The sequence below is a fragment of the Esox lucius genome, chromosome 25, assembly GCF_011004845.1.
Source record: "Esox lucius isolate fEsoLuc1 chromosome 25, fEsoLuc1.pri, whole genome shotgun sequence".
Classification (NCBI taxonomy): domain Eukaryota; kingdom Metazoa; phylum Chordata; class Actinopteri; order Esociformes; family Esocidae; genus Esox; species Esox lucius.
In genome coordinates, this window is record NC_047593.1 from 9,393,255 (window position 1) to 9,413,544 (window position 20,290).

Here is a 20,290-nt window from a genome sequence, read left to right on the forward strand (position 1 = left end):
GTAAAGAACAGATGCTGAAAATTAATGGGTTTTCCAACACCTACTGGGGTTGGGGTGGTGAAGATGATGACATTTTCAACAGGCAAGAAAAGATTCTTATGCTCATTTAGCATACCCTCACTGTTGGTTGTATCATAATCTGTCTGTTCAGTAAGTCATGCTAACTAGACATTGAAAGAGTCTCTAGGGGAAGTAATTGGTTATTATCTTTCCCTTAACATATTTTTTGCCCCTAGGTTGAATAACAGAGGAATGTCAATCTCTCGTCCAAACAGCAACATTGGAAAATGCCGGATGATCCCTCACACAAGAGACAAAAATAATGAAGATAATCCTCACAGGTAAAACTTTTAGGTTCCCCCAACAAGGAAAACTTGTTCTACAACTAATCATTAGATTATTTGACTGTTAACCATTTTGGCCTGCAGGTTCGAGAGAATAGCTCACACGTTAACGACAATGGATGAAGATGGCCTCAACTCCCTTGAGTACAAAGTTGTCACAGTGCAAAAACACATTCTTTTCACAAAAATTACAGTAGTTGTGGGGGAGCCAATCCAAAAAAATACACAAGAGGATGTGAACAAAATTTTTTTATCACAATAAAGACAATTGCCTGGGCCAGAAGACCAGTCCACCCATCACTTTAAATGCACTGTTGAAGAGCTTTGCTTCACTAGTCACTGAAAGAAACAGCAATGACATCTGACCAAGGGGGTGCCTGGGTGAAGGTAAAGGTAAACTTTAGGAGGACATGAGGGCCTCGTCCACCCCTGCAGAGTACTTGGTTTGGGGGGCCTGTTGCTGTCTCTGTCATTGTCCATCTGGTCATACTTCTGAACTAGTCTAAATTTAAATAGATGCATTTAGCCCACTGGATTTAGCCCACATGCATTTATCAATTATTCCAATTGGAATCTTAATATCTCACGCGGCACAGCCAGAAGAGGACTGGTCACCCCTCTGAGCCTGGGTCCTCTCTAGGTTTCTTCCTGAAATTTGGCCTTCTTAGAGAGTTTTTCCTAGCCACTGAAATTTAACACTACTGTTGTTTGCTCCTTGGGGTTTAAGGCCGGGTGTTTCTGTAAAAGCACTTTGTGACAACTGCTGTTGTAAAAAGGGCTTTAGAAATAAATGTGATTGATTGAAGTTGCACAGGGTCAATTTGACCACATCAACCACTTCCCGCAGGCCATTTAGATGAGGTTATTGGGACACCTGTACAACTACAACCATCAAAACCATTCTAGAGTGGTGGAAGTTGTTGTAAACAATGTTTGCATTTATAGACAACACGTTTACACAATCTTTTTTGAATTATGGACTTTTGTCCTCATAACTAAGCTAAAATTTCTTGGGTTGATTTTAGATTTCATCAACAGTACTGAAATGTATGGGCTTTGTTTTATGTTAATCTATGCAACACATATTTGAGTGTTGGAGTATCGGAAGTGTTTTATTGTCAATCTCCCAGATGTGACTTAATCTAATATGAGCTCCACTTCCTTGATTGACCAACTGATTCATTCATAGGTCAATAAATGATAACATGCTTTGATTGGGTCACTTAGATCTCTCCTCCCCCACAGCTCTCTTCCTTCACGATCAAAATGTAAACAGAAAAATAAGTGATCCACTTATTGTTTATTGAATGACATTCAATACTAAACATAGAATCAAATTAAACATGATCTTATTGGGGAAAACAAGCATTTGTATCATTGAAGCGTTTGATGAAATCAGTTACTTAAAGCAACAGTAATTCATTGTTAAACAGCCATTTCTATTTGTTATACTAACATAAAATAGTAACTTTACCACATACTGTTGGATGTGTGATAGAACAGTAGAACACATTGTATATTGACAATTGTCAGGGTTGTGTCCTTAATTGCATACCACAACACTACAGTAAATGAAAGAGTGAAAACTCACTGTATATGGAACCAGAACATGGACTCACTGGAGTAGGTGTGGCCATCAGAGCCGTACACATGCCGAAAACCTTCAAAGCAAGTCTCGTCCATTTTCCTGATGGCTATGAACCAGTTTTTAAGGATACGATCATGGAATCATGGGTCAGTTTTACATTTCTCACGTGAATTCATGTACCTACATTGGAAAAGTCAAGCTGAATTGAATGGAAAATCAATAGTACATTGTCTGAACTGTTCTGGACTGTGATGTCTTATGTGGATCACAGAAAGAAGAGCTCTTGAATATGAAACAGCCAATGAGGATCTTAGTAAACCAAACTAAACTGACAGCTGGTTTGTATCTGAATCAGCATCAACATCCATTGAACATCAGATCAATCTTACCTTTCTGCACATCCAGAACTCTTTTCTACATATGAAGTGAACTTGTTGAACTTGTTTAGTTAAAATCCCAATTCACGTCAATCCATCATCTTATGCATTCTAATACATCTAACAGGTATATCAGGCCACATAGTGATAACAGTTTTAATACTAACAGGCTCCATTCCAGGTGGCTGGATCAAACTTTTCACACAGATATTAAACACTGCTTTTAACACTAAAGTACTGTGCCGGATTAAATAAACCCAATTTATCCAATAAATATCAAACAAGTCATACTTTACCTGAATAAGAAACAAGTAGTAATCGTACACAGCAGGATCACTAGTTTTCCCAACCATGTTGTCTGATGATTAACAGGGAGAGTGTCCCATTTAACAGTTTTTCAGTGGTTATTAGAAGACAGGTGAGTGTCTGTGACCAGAATCGAACCATGACTTCTATTCCTGGCAATCGGGGGGTTCAGGACTTTTTCCCGGTGGGCTGGGTCAAACCACCAAATGTGGGCCACTCAGCAGCCGCTCATTGCAATCTTTCCCGGAATACCAAAGTCGAGTAGTACTATAACAGTCACAGGAAAACGGCACTCATGACATCCCGCTTAACTTACTAGCTTCCAAAATATTTGTGGTGTTCATTAAATTGTTATTTTAACATCTAGCGATATATTCTACTCCTGTTGGTAAATGTTGAATGTGTGCTGCTTGCTAGCTCATCAGAGTATTGGTACACAACAGGAGGCAAACTAGTCACCTTTTGGCGGAATTTGCCGTTTTATGTGGGGGTAGATAGCTATCTAACTAATCCTTGTCTGCCAGCCTGTTGGGTCAGTTTGCAAGCTTACGTTAGGTGCCAAAATGCAACAAGCCTTTTTGCATACTGGCTATGATGAAAGAAAACAACTTTTCATAGTGGACCAGCTGAATCAGGTGTGCTTAAAGCTTCATTTGTTCTGCACAATAGATTAATTTTTTGATCACATGTATTGGCATGTTATAAGGGCTTTAGAAAATGTGAAAGAAATGCTACAAAATCATCTGTCATTACTCCTAATTGAGCTTTTATGGTAACCCGTGAAATAGAGCAGAGCAAGTTAAGATTCATTCGGAATCTTTTTCCCATATGTGGTTGGCAGAAATATTCAGCATTGGCCGATGACCATTCCACACATTACTAGGAGCTGAAAGAAATATGAAGAATGTCAGACCAAGTGAATGACTAGAGGTAAATTTTTGCACATTGATGAGATAAGAGCAGAATACAGGACATGAGCTGAGGGTACCAGGAACAGCAGCCACTGGCAGATCAACAATCTACACCTGAAACAGACAATGTCAATGATGGAGTATGTGGTTAGTGATACGGATCTACTTCCTGTCCCCTCCCTCCCCCTGGGTATTCATGAACAGCCGATGACTCCAGTAAAACAGAACATTTTCAAAGGCTTACATAGAACCAATTGAGGACAAAGGGAGGGGACAGGAAGTAGATCCGTATCACTAACCACATACTCCATCAATCAAAACCTACACAAAGGGCGATATCAAAGTTCAAACGGTTTATTTGTCATTTGAAATAAGTTACGGCAATTGAACGCTTGGTTTTCCTACTCCTGTTAAAAGTTAAAAAGTGACAGTGCCAACTGTAGTGCAAAGTAAAAGTGACAGGTGCATGATATAAGTGCCAGATTTTTATGATAAGTGACCGGTGTGTATGGACTATGGATGGAAGGGAAGAGGGGTTCCAGAGTTGAGCAGCCTTACAGCCTGTGGAAAGAAACTGTCCCGTAGCCTGTTAGTTTTGGATTGAATACTCCTGTACCTTCTGCCTGACGGCAGCTTGGTAAACAGTCCGTGGCATGGGTGGCTGGGATCTGTAATGATCCGTTTGCTCCTCCCCCTACACCTCTCTGTGTAGAGATCCTGCCAGGATGGCAGGTCAGACCTTGTGATGCTCTCTGCTGTTTTAATCACCCTCTGAAGTGCTTTACGGTCGAGGGTGGTGCAGCTGCCATACCAGGCGGTGACACAGCCAGACAGGATACTCTCGATAGTGCATCTGTAGAAGTTGGTGAGTATCCTAGAATCCATGCCAAATCTCCTTAATCAGCGTAGGAAGAGGAGACATTTCCTGGCCTCCTTCACCACAACGTTAGAGGGATGAGAACTCTCTATGGCAGACCCATTGATGTTTATGGGGGCGTGGTCTCCCCGCCGCTGCTCCCTGTGATCAACACTCTCCTTCGTCTTGCTGATACTGAGCTGGAGGTGGTTATCCTGACTCGTCATTGTCAGAGATCACGCCTATGATGGTGGTGGAGACGTGAGTTGCAGGAGAGAGTACGAGAGAGTACAGGAGCGGGCTCAACACACAGCCCTGGGGGGAAGCACTACTGAGAGTCAGTGAGGAGGAGGTGGTGTTGCTCATGCGCACCACCTGGGGTCTGCCCATCAGGAAGTTCAAGATCCATCTGCACATAGTGGGGTCGAGGCCCAGATCCCTGAGTTTAACCGCCAGCTTGTGGGGCACAATGGTGTTTTAGGCTGAGCTATAGTCAATGAGGATTTTCTGTCATGTCACATGGTGGACAGCGGTCTCATAGACAGCTGAGAGAAAAGGTAGACCCAGTCATCAGTGAGCGGGCTTGGCCTATGGTAGGGTAAAATGGGGCAAAACGCCCCCCCTAAGATCAATGTCTATTACTGAAACAAAAAAAGAAAAGTATGTGTTTATGATGGCTATGCTTAGGGTAATGGATAATAAGGTTAAATAAAGGGCTACAATTGACAGATTAATTTGTATTTAATAAAATGTATTTTTTAGGAAAGGGTCATTTAATTTTTTGAGCTACTGGGGCAATATGCTCCCCAAGGGTTTAGTTGCCCACCGAGGAATCTTATCCCGAGAGAAGATAATTAGGGTTTTAAAGAATTGCCTTTGTATTTTTACACCACTTACATTTTCCTTACGTGCCATTTCCTACAGTTAATCCAAACTTAGAATAGTGTAAATAAATCCCAGCAGTCCTTAAAATGCGATGCAGAAGAAAACGTTTGGGGTTAAATAGTTGAGAAAGTGTGATGATACAAAGGAAATTTGTAGTTGATTAAGACTAGTGGAAGCCAGAGGAGGTGTTGAAAAAAAGGATGGTGTTTTCTACTCAGGGGGTGTTTTCTACCCCATGTTACCCTACTTGTGTTCTCTGAGGTGCTTTATCAAAGACAGGGTAAAGGTAAGTACATTTTCTAAAGGTTAACAGAAGGTTGGCTAATAGTTCAGATACTGTAGGGAGAAAACTTGTTTATTCTCTGAACAATTAGCCAACTCTGGCGGTAACTCAAAAAACCTGCATCTTTTGACCCCATCTTAGGGAGTATTCAAAAGATGCAGGTTTTCTGAGGTATCAATTTCTGGGACAGATTATGGAACCATGATCAACTTGCCGTAAAAAAATCTGATCTCTGGTACAGTCTAACACCAAGTGGGAAATGACAAGTGAAACAGCAAGGGTGAAACAATCAAAGACACTTGGCGCCATCACATGGTATAAACTGAGAAGTGATATGTAACAGGAGGCAAGTTAATCAGTGGATCCCAGAGATAAAGACCATGAAAACAAACAGGTGCTGTCCGTGGAGAGCAGAGGACAGCCTATGTTGATGCTGTTCTAATGCAATGCTGTATTAACTTAACATGTACTTACTATTCATTTTTGAGGTGTCATGAAGCGCCAACAACTAAATTGATAACAGGAGATTCCAACACTAATGACCACTACGAGGTTTCATTTTATGTTTTGACACGTCATCACGGAGGTCTCCTTTAAGGAGCATTTAAAGCAGATCATTGATGACCGATAAAATTCACACCCACCATTATTCACAGGCATTTTGCTAATATTCTGCCTTATTAGATTTGTGTTTCTGTTGATCAAATGTATGGTCAATTTATTGGGCTGTGCGTTCTGTATAATAGTATGGTGTTTGTTTTCAATGAATCTCCCATAAATATGAAAATAAAAGCACTTTGTTTGCCAGTCGATTTATGACATTTTAAGTTGAGATTAAGTTATGTTTGGTGACGTTATCCTCTTGGGCATCAATCCATTCCTACAATGGACAAATTACATTGTGTTTCTCCGGTAAAAGACAAATGTTAATGTTACTGGAATTCAATTAAACCGGCTCTAATATGTGGGAAATTGTTTAATTGGAGCACATAACTGAATAAATCAATGCAGGACTCGGTAGAGTCATTTTCTTGCAGGGCATGTTTGAATTCAGCCAGAGGAAACCTTCCTCCTTAAACAGCTATGTCCAACGTGACATTACAAAGTTACTGTAAAACAAGTCATTTATAGGAAACATTTCTTCTGACTGTTGACTATTCATGAATACAACCCAGAGCCATGAGATGTAGTGTAATACTAACTGCATATGGAGACACAGATCACACTTGTAATGGTAGATGTTTCCTTCAGAGCCACACAGGTTCAAAGACTGTAAAGCAAACCTGAATCTCTGCCATGTCACCAAAAGATGGCTGCAAAACATGTATGTTAAGATATCAGACACCTTTGTCACTTTGACATTTCTCACAAGGAATTAAATACAGGTCTTGGAGCTGAAAGACAACAGAGCGGGTTTTGTCTGATAATGAGCATTGACATCCATTACACAGCCTTACCAATCGATTAAATCCAATACACACTGCCGCCCCGCAGCAAATAAGCCACATTAATGTTTTTTCGGCTCACTAGACATCCCAATGTCTTAATAGGGTTCAGTTGAATTAATTCACATCTATCATATTGTGTATTGTACAATTAAACTGACATTCAAGCCAGATAACCACTATTTTTTTTAAATAAAGCTTTTACAGAAATACTACATTCAAACGTTACCTGAAGAGGCACCAAGAAAGACACACACACACACACACACACACACACACACACACAATCACTAGTTTTCCAACCATATTGTCTGAGGGTGAATAGGGAGTGTTCTGTTACAATGTTATTTCAATTGCTATTTAAAATGTACAGACAAAACAGGGGAGAAATCACATCTGTATGACATTTAGGCTAGTGACATTTAACCATTCCCTACAGCACCAGGTAACAGATTTGTCCTTTAGGTCTCAGTTATATGTTGGATGTGTATGTATTGGATATACAGTAAGAATGGCCTATCAAAATAACAGTTTTATTTGCACATTGGTTTATTAAATCAACACGTAATTTTTTTTGTGACTTCAGATCCTCTTAGCAGCTCCCCTCATTGATGACTAAAATGTCCTTGTTGGTTTCTCTGTAAAAGAAACAAATGTTCAACTGATTGTGTCATTCATTTTGTTGAATTATGTTTCCTATTATACAGTGGATTTCAAAAGTTTACACTCCCTTATTGATCATGCAGTTTGAGAAATCTGGTCCATAACTTTTTCCCTATTTAACAAGACTACATACCCAATAATATTTAAGTCCAAAAGAAATTAATGACATCTTGAAAAATAAAAAGCAGTCAATGCCTTGGCTGTGTAATTGTGCCTATGGTTCTGTATACATGGCCTTTGTAAGGGGGTTGTAACTGTTTAGATTAAACCAATAACATTCAGAATCAGGTGCAAAGGTAATCAGATCTCATGACAAACGTGATTCTGATTAGCCCAAAATGAAATCAGCTGTATACTGACAATTGTCAGGGTTGTGCCCTTAACCACACACCATGGCACTACAGTAAATGAGTGAAAACTCACTGTATATGGGAACAGAGGTAGCACTCATTGGAGTAGGTTTGGCCATCAGAGCCACACACAGGCAAGTAGATGTCAAGGCAAGCAAAATGCTCTGCCATACTGCCGCATGATGGCTGCAAAACATTTTTAAGGACAAGAACATGGGTCAGTTTTATGTTTCTCACATGAATTCAAGTTCTAACTTTGAGAGGGGAAACTGATCCGGAGTCTGTACCTTCATTAGAAACACCAAGCTGTATTGAATGGAAAATCAGTAGTACGTGGTCTGGTTTGTAACTGTTCTAGACTGATGTCTTATGTGGATCACAATAAACCAAACTAAACTGACACCTGGTTTGGCTCTGAATCAGAATTTGCATCCATTGAACATCAGATCAACCTTACCTTTCTGCCACGTTCTGAACTCCCTTCTGCATATGAAGTGAACAAATCATGTTACAATGTATTGTTACCTCAAATCATGATATACATTATAACACATTTAATGGGTGCATCAGGCCACAGTGAAAACAGCTTTAACATGAACAGGCTCTATTCCAGGTGGCTGAATTAAACTTGACACATTAAACACTACATTTAGTATGCAAGTACTGTGCTGAATTAAATAAGCCTCATTCATCCCAGAGATGTCAAACAAGTCATACTTTACCTGAATAAGAAACAAGCAGCATTGCAAACAACAGAATCACTAGTTTCCCAACCATGTTGTCTGAGAATAAACAGGGAGAGTGTCCCATTTAAGTCTTTCAGTGATTATTAGAAGACAGGAGCAAGAACAACGCTGACAGGAGAGTGTCTGCGACCAAAATCAAACCTTTTCTACTATCCCCCACCCCCGATATTATTATTGTCAAAATGGGAACAAAGATTTGGTTGTGTGGCTGGGCAAGAAACATATTCTGGTTCAAGAACAAAGATTGCTTAAAATGTTTACTTGAGAAAACATGCACTAAATATAGCTAATCATGTTACCATCTACAGCAGTGTGAAATACTGTTACAAACAATATCTGTAGACACTTAAAACTAGTGGACAAAACTAATTATCAGCAAGCAGAGGGATGTCTTTTGAATGAAGCATAACATCTTTCACATGGGTGTAAAATCCCTTCTTTAGGACTTAAACAACTTACCTACGTAAACAGTCGGCATACAACTTCTGAGGAATCCACAAATGTGTTGTAACTCAGAACATGCTTATCTGATTCACTTATTAAGGGCTTGATGATTAGGAGACAAACTGAATCAGGTGTGTTCAAACCTGTTAGAGAATGGTTGTTTATGGGAGGCAGCGCCCCCTGGTGAGATGTTCTATAAATCCCAAACGACTCTCTCACCCCTACCTTGACAATACAAAAGTTGCTTTCATAAATATTCAAAGTAGTGAATATACTTATGTTTATACATTCAGAAGTTTGTAAAACATTAAATGGACACTAACTTATTTAAAAACGCTTCATAAATCACCAGCCCCATACAGGATAGACACGTTACATTTGTTCTGCAAAATAAATTCATTTTAAGATCACATGTATTGGCATGTTATTACTAAGGCTTTTAGAAAATGTCTGAAGTGTGAAAATTGTCAACAAATTCTCTTTTGCTCAGATTGCCATTAATATCACCTCCCTGGTCTGATACTAGGAAAAGTTGTGTTTTCGCTCATTGAAACGGACTGCTACAGAATAATCTGTCATTACTCCTAATTGAGCTTTTATGTTCACTGATTGTTTAAGGAAGGAGCATTTTCCTTTATATAACATAACCCAGAAGGTAATTGACATATGTGGATGAAATACTACAGAGCAAGTTAAGATATTCATTCGGAATCTTTTTCCCATATATGGTTGGTAAAAATACTCAGCATTGCCCGATGACCATCCCACACATTACTAGGAGCTGAAAGAAACATGAAGGATGTCAAACCAAGTGGATGACTCGGTCATCGGCGAGTGTGCCTGGCCTATGGTACTTGTATTTAAGGTGAGGTAAAATAATTGTAATTCTCTGAAGTGCCTAATCTGAGACAGGGTAAAGGGAAGTACATTTTCTAAAGAGTTAACAGAATGTTAGCTAATTGTTCAGACAGAATCAACAGAAGTATTCTCCCTATTACAACAATTAGCCAACCTTCTGATGGTACCTCAGAAAACCTGCATCGTTTGACCCCATTTTAAATTAAACCAGTATTCCCCTTATGGTGCACCTAACTATGTGCCGGTTGTTTTTGTAGTTTTCCTGTAACGTGGACTCACATCCCCCAGATATAAAAGCAAGGGACAACACACCATTTACATAGTATTGTTTTTGTGTGTCTTTTATGTGAGTTTGTGTGAGTGAGTGTGTAGTGGCCATTTGTCACAAACAGACGAAAGATGAAACTTAAATCAAATCTTAAACGACAACTTCAAGCACCCTGGGCAGGTAATGTACGCAAGCAAGAAATGACTGTATTCCAGACGGGATTCGGTGTTGTGGCTGGTTTATTTGTTCCAACTGAGCAAACATTACAGCATCTCTCACGTTGGTAAAAAATCATGTGCCCATCACCCAGGTGTGTACATGGCATCTTCTTCTTCCTACCTATATTCACCTTTACCTGTGCCCACCACTGCCCTCTGGTGTCTAAATCAAACATTGTAATTATTAAACTAACCATAAATAAAAAATAAACGTATAAATAAGAAACAATTAACTAAACAACCAACGAATATTACCAAAAAGATATATTACTAATATTAACAAAATCATCATAATAAACAAATTAATCTACAAAATGACTACTACTGAAACACACTAATGTAGCTCCAACAGAGTGTGAAATCATGCATTAGAAAAAGAGAGAAGGGAAAGAGGGGGTGGAGAAATGCTAATAATGACAGAATTCACCATTGACTTGGTTGACATGAATGACTGATCTGCACCAAGAAAAAAAAGAAAAAAAGAAGTCAGCAGACTTAACACTCCAGGCATTATCTGTCCAGATGGTACCATAACATGTCTTTGAAAACAATACCTCAGAAAACCTGCATCTTTAGGCCCCATCTTAGGGAGTAATCAAAAGATGCAGGTTTTGAGGTATCAATTTCTGGGACAGATTATGGAACCATGATCAACTTGCCGTAAAAAAATCTGATCTCTGGTACAGTCTAACGCCAAGTGGGAAATGACAAGTGAAACAGCAAGGGTGAAACAACCAAAGACGCTTGGCGCCATCACATGGTATAAACTGAGAAGTGATATGTAACAGGAGGCAAGTTAATCAGTGGATCCCAGAGATAAAGACCATGAAAACAAACAGGTGCTGTCCGTGGAGAGCAGAGGACAGCCTATGTTGATGCTGTTCTAATGCAATGCTGTATTAACTTAACATGTACTTACTATTCATTTTTGAGGTGTCATGAAGCGCCAACAACTAAATTGATAACAGGAGATTCCAACACTAATGACCACTACGAGGTTTCATTTTATGTTTTGACACGTCATCACGGAGGTCTCCTTTAAGGAGCATTTAAAGCAGAGCATTGATGACCGATAAAATTCACACCCACCATTTATCACAGGCATTTTGCTAATATTCTGTCTTATTAGATTTGTGTTTCTGTTGATCAAATGTATGGACAATCTATTGTTTGTTTACAATGAATCTCCCATAAATATGAAAATGAAAGCACTTTGTTTGCCAGTTGATTTATGACATTTTAAGTTGAGATTAGGTTATTTGTTTGGTGACGTTATCCTCTTGGGCATCAATCCATTCCTACAATGGACAAATTACTTTGAGTTTCTCCAGTAAAAGATAAATGTTAAGGTTACTGGAATTCAATTAAACCGGCTCTAATATGTGGGAAATTGTTTAATTGGAGCACATAACTGAATAAATCAATACAGGAATCTGCAGTGTCCTTTTCTTGCAGGGCATGTTTGAATTCAGCCAGAGGAAACCTTCCTCCTTTAACAGTTATGTCCAATGTGACATTACAAAGTTACTGTAAAACAAGTCATTTATAGGAAATATTTCTTCTGACTGTTGACTATTCCTGAATACAACCCAGAGCCATGAGGAGATGTAGTGTACTAACTGCATATGGAGACACAGATAACACTTGTAATGGTAGATGTTTCCATCAGAGCCACACAGGTTCAATGACTGTAAGGCAAACCTAAATCTCTGCCATGTCACCAAAAGATGGCTGCAAAACATGTATGTTAAGATATCGGACATCTTTGTCTCTGACATTTCTCACAAGGAATTAAATACAGGTCTTGGAGCTGAACGACAACATAGAGCGGGTTGTCTGATAATGAGCATTGACATCCATTACACAGCCTCACCAATCGATTAAATCCAATACACACTGTCGCCCAGCAGCAAATAAGTCACATTAATGTTTTTTCGGATCACTAGGAATCCCCATGTCTTCTTAATAGGGTTATGCTATTGAGTTAAATTACACAAAACAGTCAACCTTTACCTGAAGAGGCACCAAGACACACACACAAACTAGTTTTCTAACCATATTGTCTGAGGGTGAATAGGGAGGGTCCTGTTACAATGTTATTTCAATTGCTATTTAAAATGTACAGACAAAACAGGGGAGAAATCACATCTGTATGACATTTAAGCTAGTGACATTTAACCATTCCCTACAGCACCAGGTAACAGATTTGTCCTTTAGGTCTCAGTTATATGTTGGATGTGTATGTATTGGATATACAGTAAGAATGGCCTATCAAAATGAAACAAGAAGTTTTATTTGCACATCGGTTTATTAAATCAACAACATGTATTTTTTTTGGTGACTTCAGATCCTCTTAGCAGCTCCCCTCATTGATGACTAAAATGTCCTTGTTGGTTTCTCTGTAAAGAAACAAATGTTCAACTGAGAGTGTCATTCATTTTGTTGAATTATGTTTCATATTATACAGTGGATTTCAAAAGTTTACACTCCCTTATTGATCATGCGGTTTCTGAGAAATCTGGTTTATAACTTTTTCCCTATTTAACAAGACTACATACCCAATAATATTTAAGTCCAAAAGAAATTAATTACATCTTGAAAAATAAAAAGCAGTCAATGCCTTGGCTGTGTAATTGTGCCTATGGTTCTGTATACATGGCCTTTGTAAGGGGGTTGTAACTGTTTAGATTAAACCAATAACATTCAGAATCAGGTGCAAAGGTAATCAGATCTCATGACAAACGTAAGTGATTCTGATTAGCCCAAAATTAAATCAGTTGTATATTGACAATTGTCAGGGTTGTGTCCTTAACCACACACCATGGCACTACAGTAAATGAGTGAAAACTCACTGTATATGGGAACAGAGGTAGCACTCATTGGAGTAGGTTTGGCCATCAGAGCCACACACAGGCAAGTAGACGGCAAGGCAAGCAAAAGGCTCTGCCATATTGTCGCATGATGGCTGCAAAACATTTAAGGACAAGAACATGGGTCAGTTTTATGTTTCTCACATGAATTCAAGTTCTAACTTTGAGAGGGGAAACTGATCCTGAGTCTGTACCTTCATTAGAAACACCAAGCTGTATTGAATGGAAAATCAGTAGTACGTTGTCTGGTTTGTAACTGTTCTAGACTGATGTCTTATGTGGATCACAGAAAGAGGAGCTCTTGAATGTGAAACAGCCAATGAGGATCTTAATTAACCAAACTAAACTGACACCTGGTTTGGCTCTGAATCAGAATTTGCATCCATTGAACATCAGATCAACCTTACCTTTCTGCCACGTTCTGAACTCCCTTCTGCATATGAAGTGAACAAATAATGTTACAATGTATTGTTACCTCAAATCATGATATACATTACAACACATTTAATGGGTGCATCAGGCCACAGTGAAAACAGCTTTAACATGAACAGGCTCTATTCCAGGTGGCTGAATTAAACTTGACACATTAAATACTGCATTAAGTTTGCAAGTACTGTGCTGAATTAAATAAGCCACATTCATCCCATAGATGTCAAACAAGTCATACTTTACCTGAATAAGAAACAAGCAGCATTGCAAACAACAGAATCACTAGTTTCCCAACCATGTTGTCTGAGAATAAACAGGGAGAGTGTCCCATTTAAGTCTTTCAGTGATTATTAGAAGACAGGAGCAAGAACAACGCTGACAGGAGAGTGTCTGCGACCAAAATCAAACCCTTTCTACGATCCCCCACCCCCCCCCCCTAATATTATTATTGTCAAAATGGGAACAAAGATTTGGTTGTGTGGCTGGGCAAGAAACATCATATTCTGGTTCAAGAACAAAGATTGCATAAAATGTTTACTTGAGAAGACATGCACTAAATATAGCAAATCATGTTTCCATCTACAGCAGTGTGAAATACTGTTACAAACAATATCTGTAGACACTTGAAACTAGTGGACAAAACTAATTATCAGCAAGCAGAGGGATGTCTTTTGAATGAAGCATAACATCTTTCACATGGGTGTAAAATCCCTTCTTTAGGACTTAAACAACTTACCTACGTAAACAGTCGGCATACAACTTCTGAGGAATCCACAAATGTGTTGTAACTCAGAACATGCTTATCTGATTCACTTATTAAGGGCTTGATGATTAGGAGACAAACTGAATCAGGTGTGTTCGAACCTGTTAGAGAATGGTTGTTTATGGGAGGCAGCGCCCCCTGGTGAGATGTTCTATAAATCCCAAACGAGTCTCTCACCCCTACCTTGACAATACAAAAGTTCCTTTCATAAATATTAAAAGTAGTGAATATACTTATGTATATATATTCAGAAGTTTGTAAAAAATAAAATAATGGACACTAACTTATTTAAAAATGCAAAATCACAGGCCCCATATAGTATAGACAAGTTACATTTGTTCTGCACAATAAATTCATTTTAAGATCACATGTATTGGCATGTAATTAATAAGGCTTTTAGAAAATGTCTGAAGTGTGAAAATTGTCAACAAATTCTCTTTTGCTCAGATTGCCATTAATATCACCTCCCTGGTCTGATACTTGGAAAAGTTGTCTTTTCGCTCATTGAAACGGACTGCTACAGAATAATCTGTCATTACTCCTAATTGAGCTTTTACGTTCACTGATTGTTTAGGGAAGGGGCATTTTCCTTTATATAACATAACCCAGAAGGTAATTGACATATGTGGATGAAATACCACAGAGCAAGTTAAGATATTCATTCGGAATCTTTTTCCCATATGTGGTTGGTAGAAATACTCAGCATTGCCCAATGACCATCCCACACATAACTAGGAGCTGAAAGAAACGTGAAGGATGTCAAACCAAGTGGATGACTCGGTCATCGGCGAGTGTGCCTGGCCTATGGTACTTGTGTTTAAGGTGGGGTAAAATAATTATAATTCTCTGAAGTGCTTAATCTAAGACAGGGTAAAGGGAAGTACATTTTCTAAAGAGTTAACAGAAGGTTGGCTAATTGTTCAGACAGAATCAACAGAAGTATTCTCCCTATTACAACAATTAGCCAACCTTCTGATGGTACCTCAGAAAACCTGCATCCTTTGATCCCATCTTAAATTATACCAGAATTCCCCTTATGGTGCACCAAACTATGTGCCGGTTGTTTTTGTAGTTTTCTTGGAACGTGGACCCACATCCCCCGGATATAAAAGCAAGGGACATCGCACCATTTACATAGTATTGTTTGTGTGTGTCTTATGTGAGTTTGTGTGATTGAGTGTGAAATCATGCATTAGACAAAGAGAGAAGGGAAAGAGGGGGTGGAGAAATGCTAATAATGACAGAATTCACCATTGACTTGGTTGACATGAATGACTGATCTGCACCAAGAAAAAAAAGAAAAAAAGAAGTCAGCAGACTTAACACTCCAGGCATTATCTGTCCAGATGGTACCACAACATGTTTTTAAAAACAATACCTCAGAAAACCTGCATCTTTTGGCTCCATCTTAGGGAGTAATCAAAAGATGCAGGTTTTCTGAGGTATCAATTTCTGGGACAGATTATGGAACCATGATCAACTTGCCGTAAAAAAAATCTGATCTCTGGTACAGTCTAACGCCAAGTGGGAAATGACAAGTGAAACAGCAAGGGTGAAACAACCAAAGATGCTTGGCGCCATCACCTGGTATAAACTGAGAAGTGATATGTAACAGGAGGCAAGTTAATCAGTGGATCCCAGAGATAAAGACCATGAAAACAAACAGGTGCTGTCCGTGGAGAGCAGAGGACAGCCTATGTTGATGCTGTTCTAATGCAATGCTGTATTAACTTAACATGTACTTACTATTCATTTTTGAGGTGTCATGAAGCGCCAACAACTAAATTGATAACAGGAGATTCCAACACTAATGACCACTACGAGGTTTCACTTGACGCTATCACCTTGTCAAAAGTGAGAACAGATATGTAACAGGAGGCAAGTTAATCAGTGGATTCCAGAGATAAATATCACAAAAACACTTGTGTTTCTGTTGTTAAAATGCATGATCAATCTATTGAGCTGTGCATTCTGTACAATACTATGGTGTTTGTTTACAATGAAGCTCCCATAAAGACACTTGTAAATATGAAAATGAAAGCACTTTATTTGCCAGTTGATTACATTACATTTTAGGGAGCGATTAGGTTTTATTCGGAGACATTATCCTCTTGGGCATCTATCCATGCCCACAATGGACAACTCAATTTGGGTTTCTCTGTAAAAAGACAAATGTTAATGTAACACTTATTTCTAACATATTGCTGGAATTCAATTCAAAGCGCTCTAATGTGGGTACTCGTTTAATTGGAGCACATAACTGAATAAATCAATGCAGGACTCTGCAGTGTCCTTTTCTTGCAGGGCATGTTTGAATTCAGCCACAGGAAACATTCATCATTAAGCAGCTATGTCCAATGTGACATTACAAATTTACTGTAAACCAAGTCATCTATAGGAAACATTTCTGATTGTTGACTATTCATGAATACAACCCAGAGCCATGAGGAGATGTAGTGTACTACTAACCTTATATGGAGACACAGCTCACACTTGTAATGGTAGATGTTTCCATCAGAGCCACACAGGTTCAATGATTGTAAGGCAAACCTGAATCTCTGCCATGTCGCCACAAGACAGCTGCAAAAAATGTACATTAAGAGTTCGGACATCTTTGTCAGTTTGACATCTCTCATGAGGAATCAAATTCAGGTCTTGGAGATGAAAGACAACCTAGAGATGTACCTACATGGGAAACATCATGCTAAACACACTGGTGTTTTCTGATAATGAGCATTTAAATCCATTACACAGCCTTACCAATTGGTGAAATCCAGTATGCCCTTCAGCCCCTGAAGGAAATAAGCCACATTAAAGTTTTTTTAGATCACTAAGAATCACAATGTCTTAATAGGGTTCAGTTGAATTAATTCACATTAATCATATTGTGTATTGTACAATATAACTGACATTCAAGCCACATAGCTTTATTTTAAAAATACTGGTTTTTACAGAGAAATACTACATGGGTCAATGCTTATGCCATTGAATTAAATCAACCTTATGTTTCCCATAAATCACACAAAACAGCCAAACTTTACCTGAAAAGGTATCAAGAAGAGTCTCACACACACACACACACACACACACACACACACACACACACACACACAGCAGGTTCACTAGTTTTCCAACATATTGTCTGAGGGTGAACAGGGAGTGAATTGTTATGATGTTATTTCAATAGCGGTTTAAACGTACAGAAAAAACCGGGGGGGGGATTCTGGGGGCGGTTCTAGTATTTCACCAATGTTCAGGGGAGAAATCACATCTGTATGACATTTAACAAGCTAGTTGGGTAAACGGCCCTAGCCCCACCGATTCACTTAAAGGTTTGATGATTATTGCACAAGCTGAATCAGGTGTGCTCAGAGCTGTGGGAGGAACGGGTGCTGAGGTGAAGGCAGCTCCCCTGGTGGTGCGGTGGTCCAGGTTGGTCAGATGGCAAAGACCAACACACCAATCCCTACAGCACCAGGTAACGGATTTGTCCTTTAGGTCTCAGTTATGTTGGATGTGTATGTATTGGATATACAGTAAGAATGGCCTATCAAAATAAAACAAGAACACCAAGTCTTATTTGCACGTTGGTTTATTAAAGCAACAAGATTGTCTTTTTTTAGTGACTTCAGATCCCCTTAGCAGCTCCCCTCATTGATGATGAAAATTTCCAATTTGATTTTCCTGTAAAAAGAAAATGTTCAACTGATTGTTTCATTCATTTTGTTGAATTATGTTTCATATTATACAGTGGATTTCAAAAGTTTACACTCCCTTATTGATCATGCGGTTTTTAAGAGAAATCTAGTCCATAACTTTTTCCCTATTTAACAAGACTACATACCCAATAATATTTAAGTCCAAAAGAAATAAATGACATCTTGAAAAATAAAAAGCAGTCAATGCCTTGGCTGTGTAATTGTGCCTATGGTTCTGTATACATGGCCTTTGTAAGGGGGTTGTAACGGTTTAGATTAAACCAATAACATTCAGAATCAGGTGCAAAGGTAATCAGATCTCATGACAAACGTAAGTGATTCTGATTAGCCCAAAATGAAATCAGCTGCATACTGACAATTGTCAGGGTTGTGCCCTTAACCACACACCATGGCACTACAGTAAATGAGTGAAAACTCACTGTATATGGGAACAGAGGTAGCACTCATTGGAGTAGGTTTGGCCATCAGAGCCACACACAGGCAAGTAGACTTCAGGGCAAGCAAAACGCACTGCCATATTCTTGCATGATGGCTGCAAACCATTGAAGGACAAGATCATGGGTCAGTTTTATGTTTCTCACATGAATTCAAGTTCTAACTTTGAGAGGGGAAACTGATCCTGAGTCTGTACCTTCATTAGAAACACCAAGCTGTATTGAATGGAAAATCAGTAGTACGTTGTCTGGTTTGTAACTGTTCTAGACTGATGTCTTATGTGGATCACAGAAAGAGGAGCTCTTGAATGTGAAACAGCCAATGAGGATCTTAATTAACCAAACCAAACTGACACCTGGTTTGGCTCTGAATCAGAATTTGCATCCATTGAACATCAGATCAACCTTACCTTTCTGCCACGTTCTGAACTCCCTTCTGCATATGAAGTGAACAAATCATGTTACAATGTATTGTTACCTCAAATCATGATATACATTAGAACACATTTAATGGGTGCATCAGGCCACAGTGAAAACAGCTTTAACATGAACAGGCTCTATTCCAGGTGGCTGAATTAAACTTGACACATTAAACACTATATTTAGTACACAAGTACTGTACTGAATTAAATAAGCCACATTCATCCCATAGATGTCAAACAAGTCATACTTTACCTGAATAAGAAACAAGCAGCATTGCAAACAACAGAATCACTAGTTTCCCAACCATGTTGTCTGAGAATAAACAGGGAGTGTCCCATTTAAGTCTTTCAGTGATTATTAGAAGAGAGGAGCAAGAACAACGCTGACAGGAGAGTGTCTGCGACCAAAATCAAACCCTTTCTACGATCCCCCACCCCCCCCCCCCCTAATATTATTATTGTCAAAATGGGAACAAAGATTTGGTTGTGTGGCTGGGCAAGAAACATTCTGGTTCAAGAACAAAGATTGCATTAAATGTTTACTTGAGAAGACATGCACTAAATATAGCAAATCATGTTTCCATCTACAGCAGTGTGAAATACTGTTACAAACAATATCTGTAGACACTTAAAACTAGTGGACAAAACTAATTATCAGCAAGCAGAGGGATGTCTTTTGAATGAAGCATAACATCTTTCACATGGGTGTAAAATCCCTTCTTTAGGACTTAAACAACTTACCTACGTAAACAGTCGGCATACAACTTCTGAAGAATCCACAGATGTGTTGTAACTCAGAACATGCTTATCTGATTCACTTATTAAGGGCTTGATGATTAGGAGACCAACTGAATCAGGTGTGTTCAAACCTGTTAGAGAATGGTTGTTTATGGGAGGCAGCGCCCCCTGGTGAGATGTTCTATAAATCCCAAACCAGTCTCTCACCCCTACCTTGACAATACAAAAGTTGCTTTCATAAATATTAAAAGTAGTGAATATACTTATGTATATACATTCAGAAGTTTTTAAAACATTAAATAATGGACACTAACTTATTTAAAAACGCTTCATAAATCACCAGCCCATACAGGATAGACACGTTACATTTGTT

The 20,290-nt window shown here is 38.8% G+C and overlaps 3 protein-coding genes and 1 long non-coding RNA gene across 4 annotated transcripts; all 4 read right to left on the bottom strand.

Moving 5' to 3' along the window:
- Positions 1-7,571: 7,571 nt before the first annotated feature.
- Positions 7,572-9,309, bottom strand: LOC105008879 (chymotrypsin inhibitor-like). The gene is made up of 5 exons (XM_013140689.3): positions 9,214-9,309; positions 8,731-8,790; positions 8,466-8,491; positions 8,082-8,194; positions 7,572-7,633 (listed from the first exon to the last, which is right to left on the bottom strand). The coding sequence occupies exons 1-5, from the start codon at positions 9,230-9,232 to the stop codon at positions 7,588-7,590; spliced, it is 264 nt and encodes an 87-aa protein (XP_012996143.1). The 5' UTR covers positions 9,233-9,309; the 3' UTR covers positions 7,572-7,587.
- A 3,504-nt stretch (positions 9,310-12,813) lies between these two features.
- On the bottom strand, positions 12,814-14,682 carry LOC114830678 (chymotrypsin inhibitor). Its single transcript, XM_029118408.2, has 5 exons — positions 14,578-14,682; positions 14,085-14,144; positions 13,820-13,845; positions 13,395-13,507; positions 12,814-12,941 (listed from the first exon to the last, which is right to left on the bottom strand). Exons 1-5 carry the CDS (start codon positions 14,594-14,596, stop codon positions 12,896-12,898), a joined length of 264 nt encoding a protein of 87 aa, XP_028974241.1. The 5' UTR covers positions 14,597-14,682; the 3' UTR covers positions 12,814-12,895.
- A 1,979-nt stretch (positions 14,683-16,661) lies between these two features.
- LOC105010204 lies at positions 16,662-17,755 on the bottom strand. Its single transcript, XR_827952.5, has 4 exons — positions 17,646-17,755; positions 17,365-17,396; positions 17,074-17,184; positions 16,662-16,762 (listed from the first exon to the last, which is right to left on the bottom strand). It is a non-coding gene; the product is annotated as an uncharacterized LOC105010204 (long non-coding RNA).
- Positions 17,756-18,178: 423 nt separating this feature from the next.
- LOC106024949 (chymotrypsin inhibitor-like) lies at positions 18,179-20,018 on the bottom strand. The gene is made up of 5 exons (XM_029118469.2): positions 19,921-20,018; positions 19,433-19,492; positions 19,168-19,193; positions 18,743-18,855; positions 18,179-18,288 (listed from the first exon to the last, which is right to left on the bottom strand). The coding sequence occupies exons 1-5, from the start codon at positions 19,937-19,939 to the stop codon at positions 18,243-18,245; spliced, it is 264 nt and encodes an 87-aa protein (XP_028974302.2). The 5' UTR covers positions 19,940-20,018; the 3' UTR covers positions 18,179-18,242.
- Between the last annotated feature and the right edge of the window lie 272 nt (positions 20,019-20,290).

What these genes read in the sequence shown, in the direction of transcription:
- LOC114830678 (XM_029118408.2), bottom strand. An exon ending in GCTGCTTGTTTCTTATTCAG is followed by an intron (nt 13,846 to 14,084) that starts GTAAAGTATGAC and finishes CTTCATATGCAG; the next exon opens with AAGGGAGTTCAGAACGTGGC. An exon ending in TACCTCTGTTCCCATATACA is followed by an intron (nt 12,942 to 13,394) that starts GTGAGTTTTCAC and finishes GTTTCTTTACAG; the next exon opens with AGAAACCAACAAGGACATTT.
- LOC105008879 (XM_013140689.3), bottom strand. An exon ending in GCTGCTTGTTTCTTATTCAG is followed by an intron (nt 8,492 to 8,730) that starts GTAAAGTATGAC and finishes CTTCATATGCAG; the next exon opens with AAGGGAGTTCAGAACGTGGC. An exon ending in GTTCAGAACGTGGCAGAAAG is followed by an intron (nt 8,195 to 8,465) that starts GTAAGGTTGATC and finishes AATGTTTTGCAG; the next exon opens with CCATCATGCGGCAGTATGGC.
- LOC106024949 (XM_029118469.2), bottom strand. An exon ending in GCTGCTTGTTTCTTATTCAG is followed by an intron (nt 19,194 to 19,432) that starts GTAAAGTATGAC and finishes CTTCATATGCAG; the next exon opens with AAGGGAGTTCAGAACGTGGC. An exon ending in TACCTCTGTTCCCATATACA is followed by an intron (nt 18,289 to 18,742) that starts GTGAGTTTTCAC and finishes TTCTTTTTACAG; the next exon opens with GAAAATCAAATTGGAAATTT.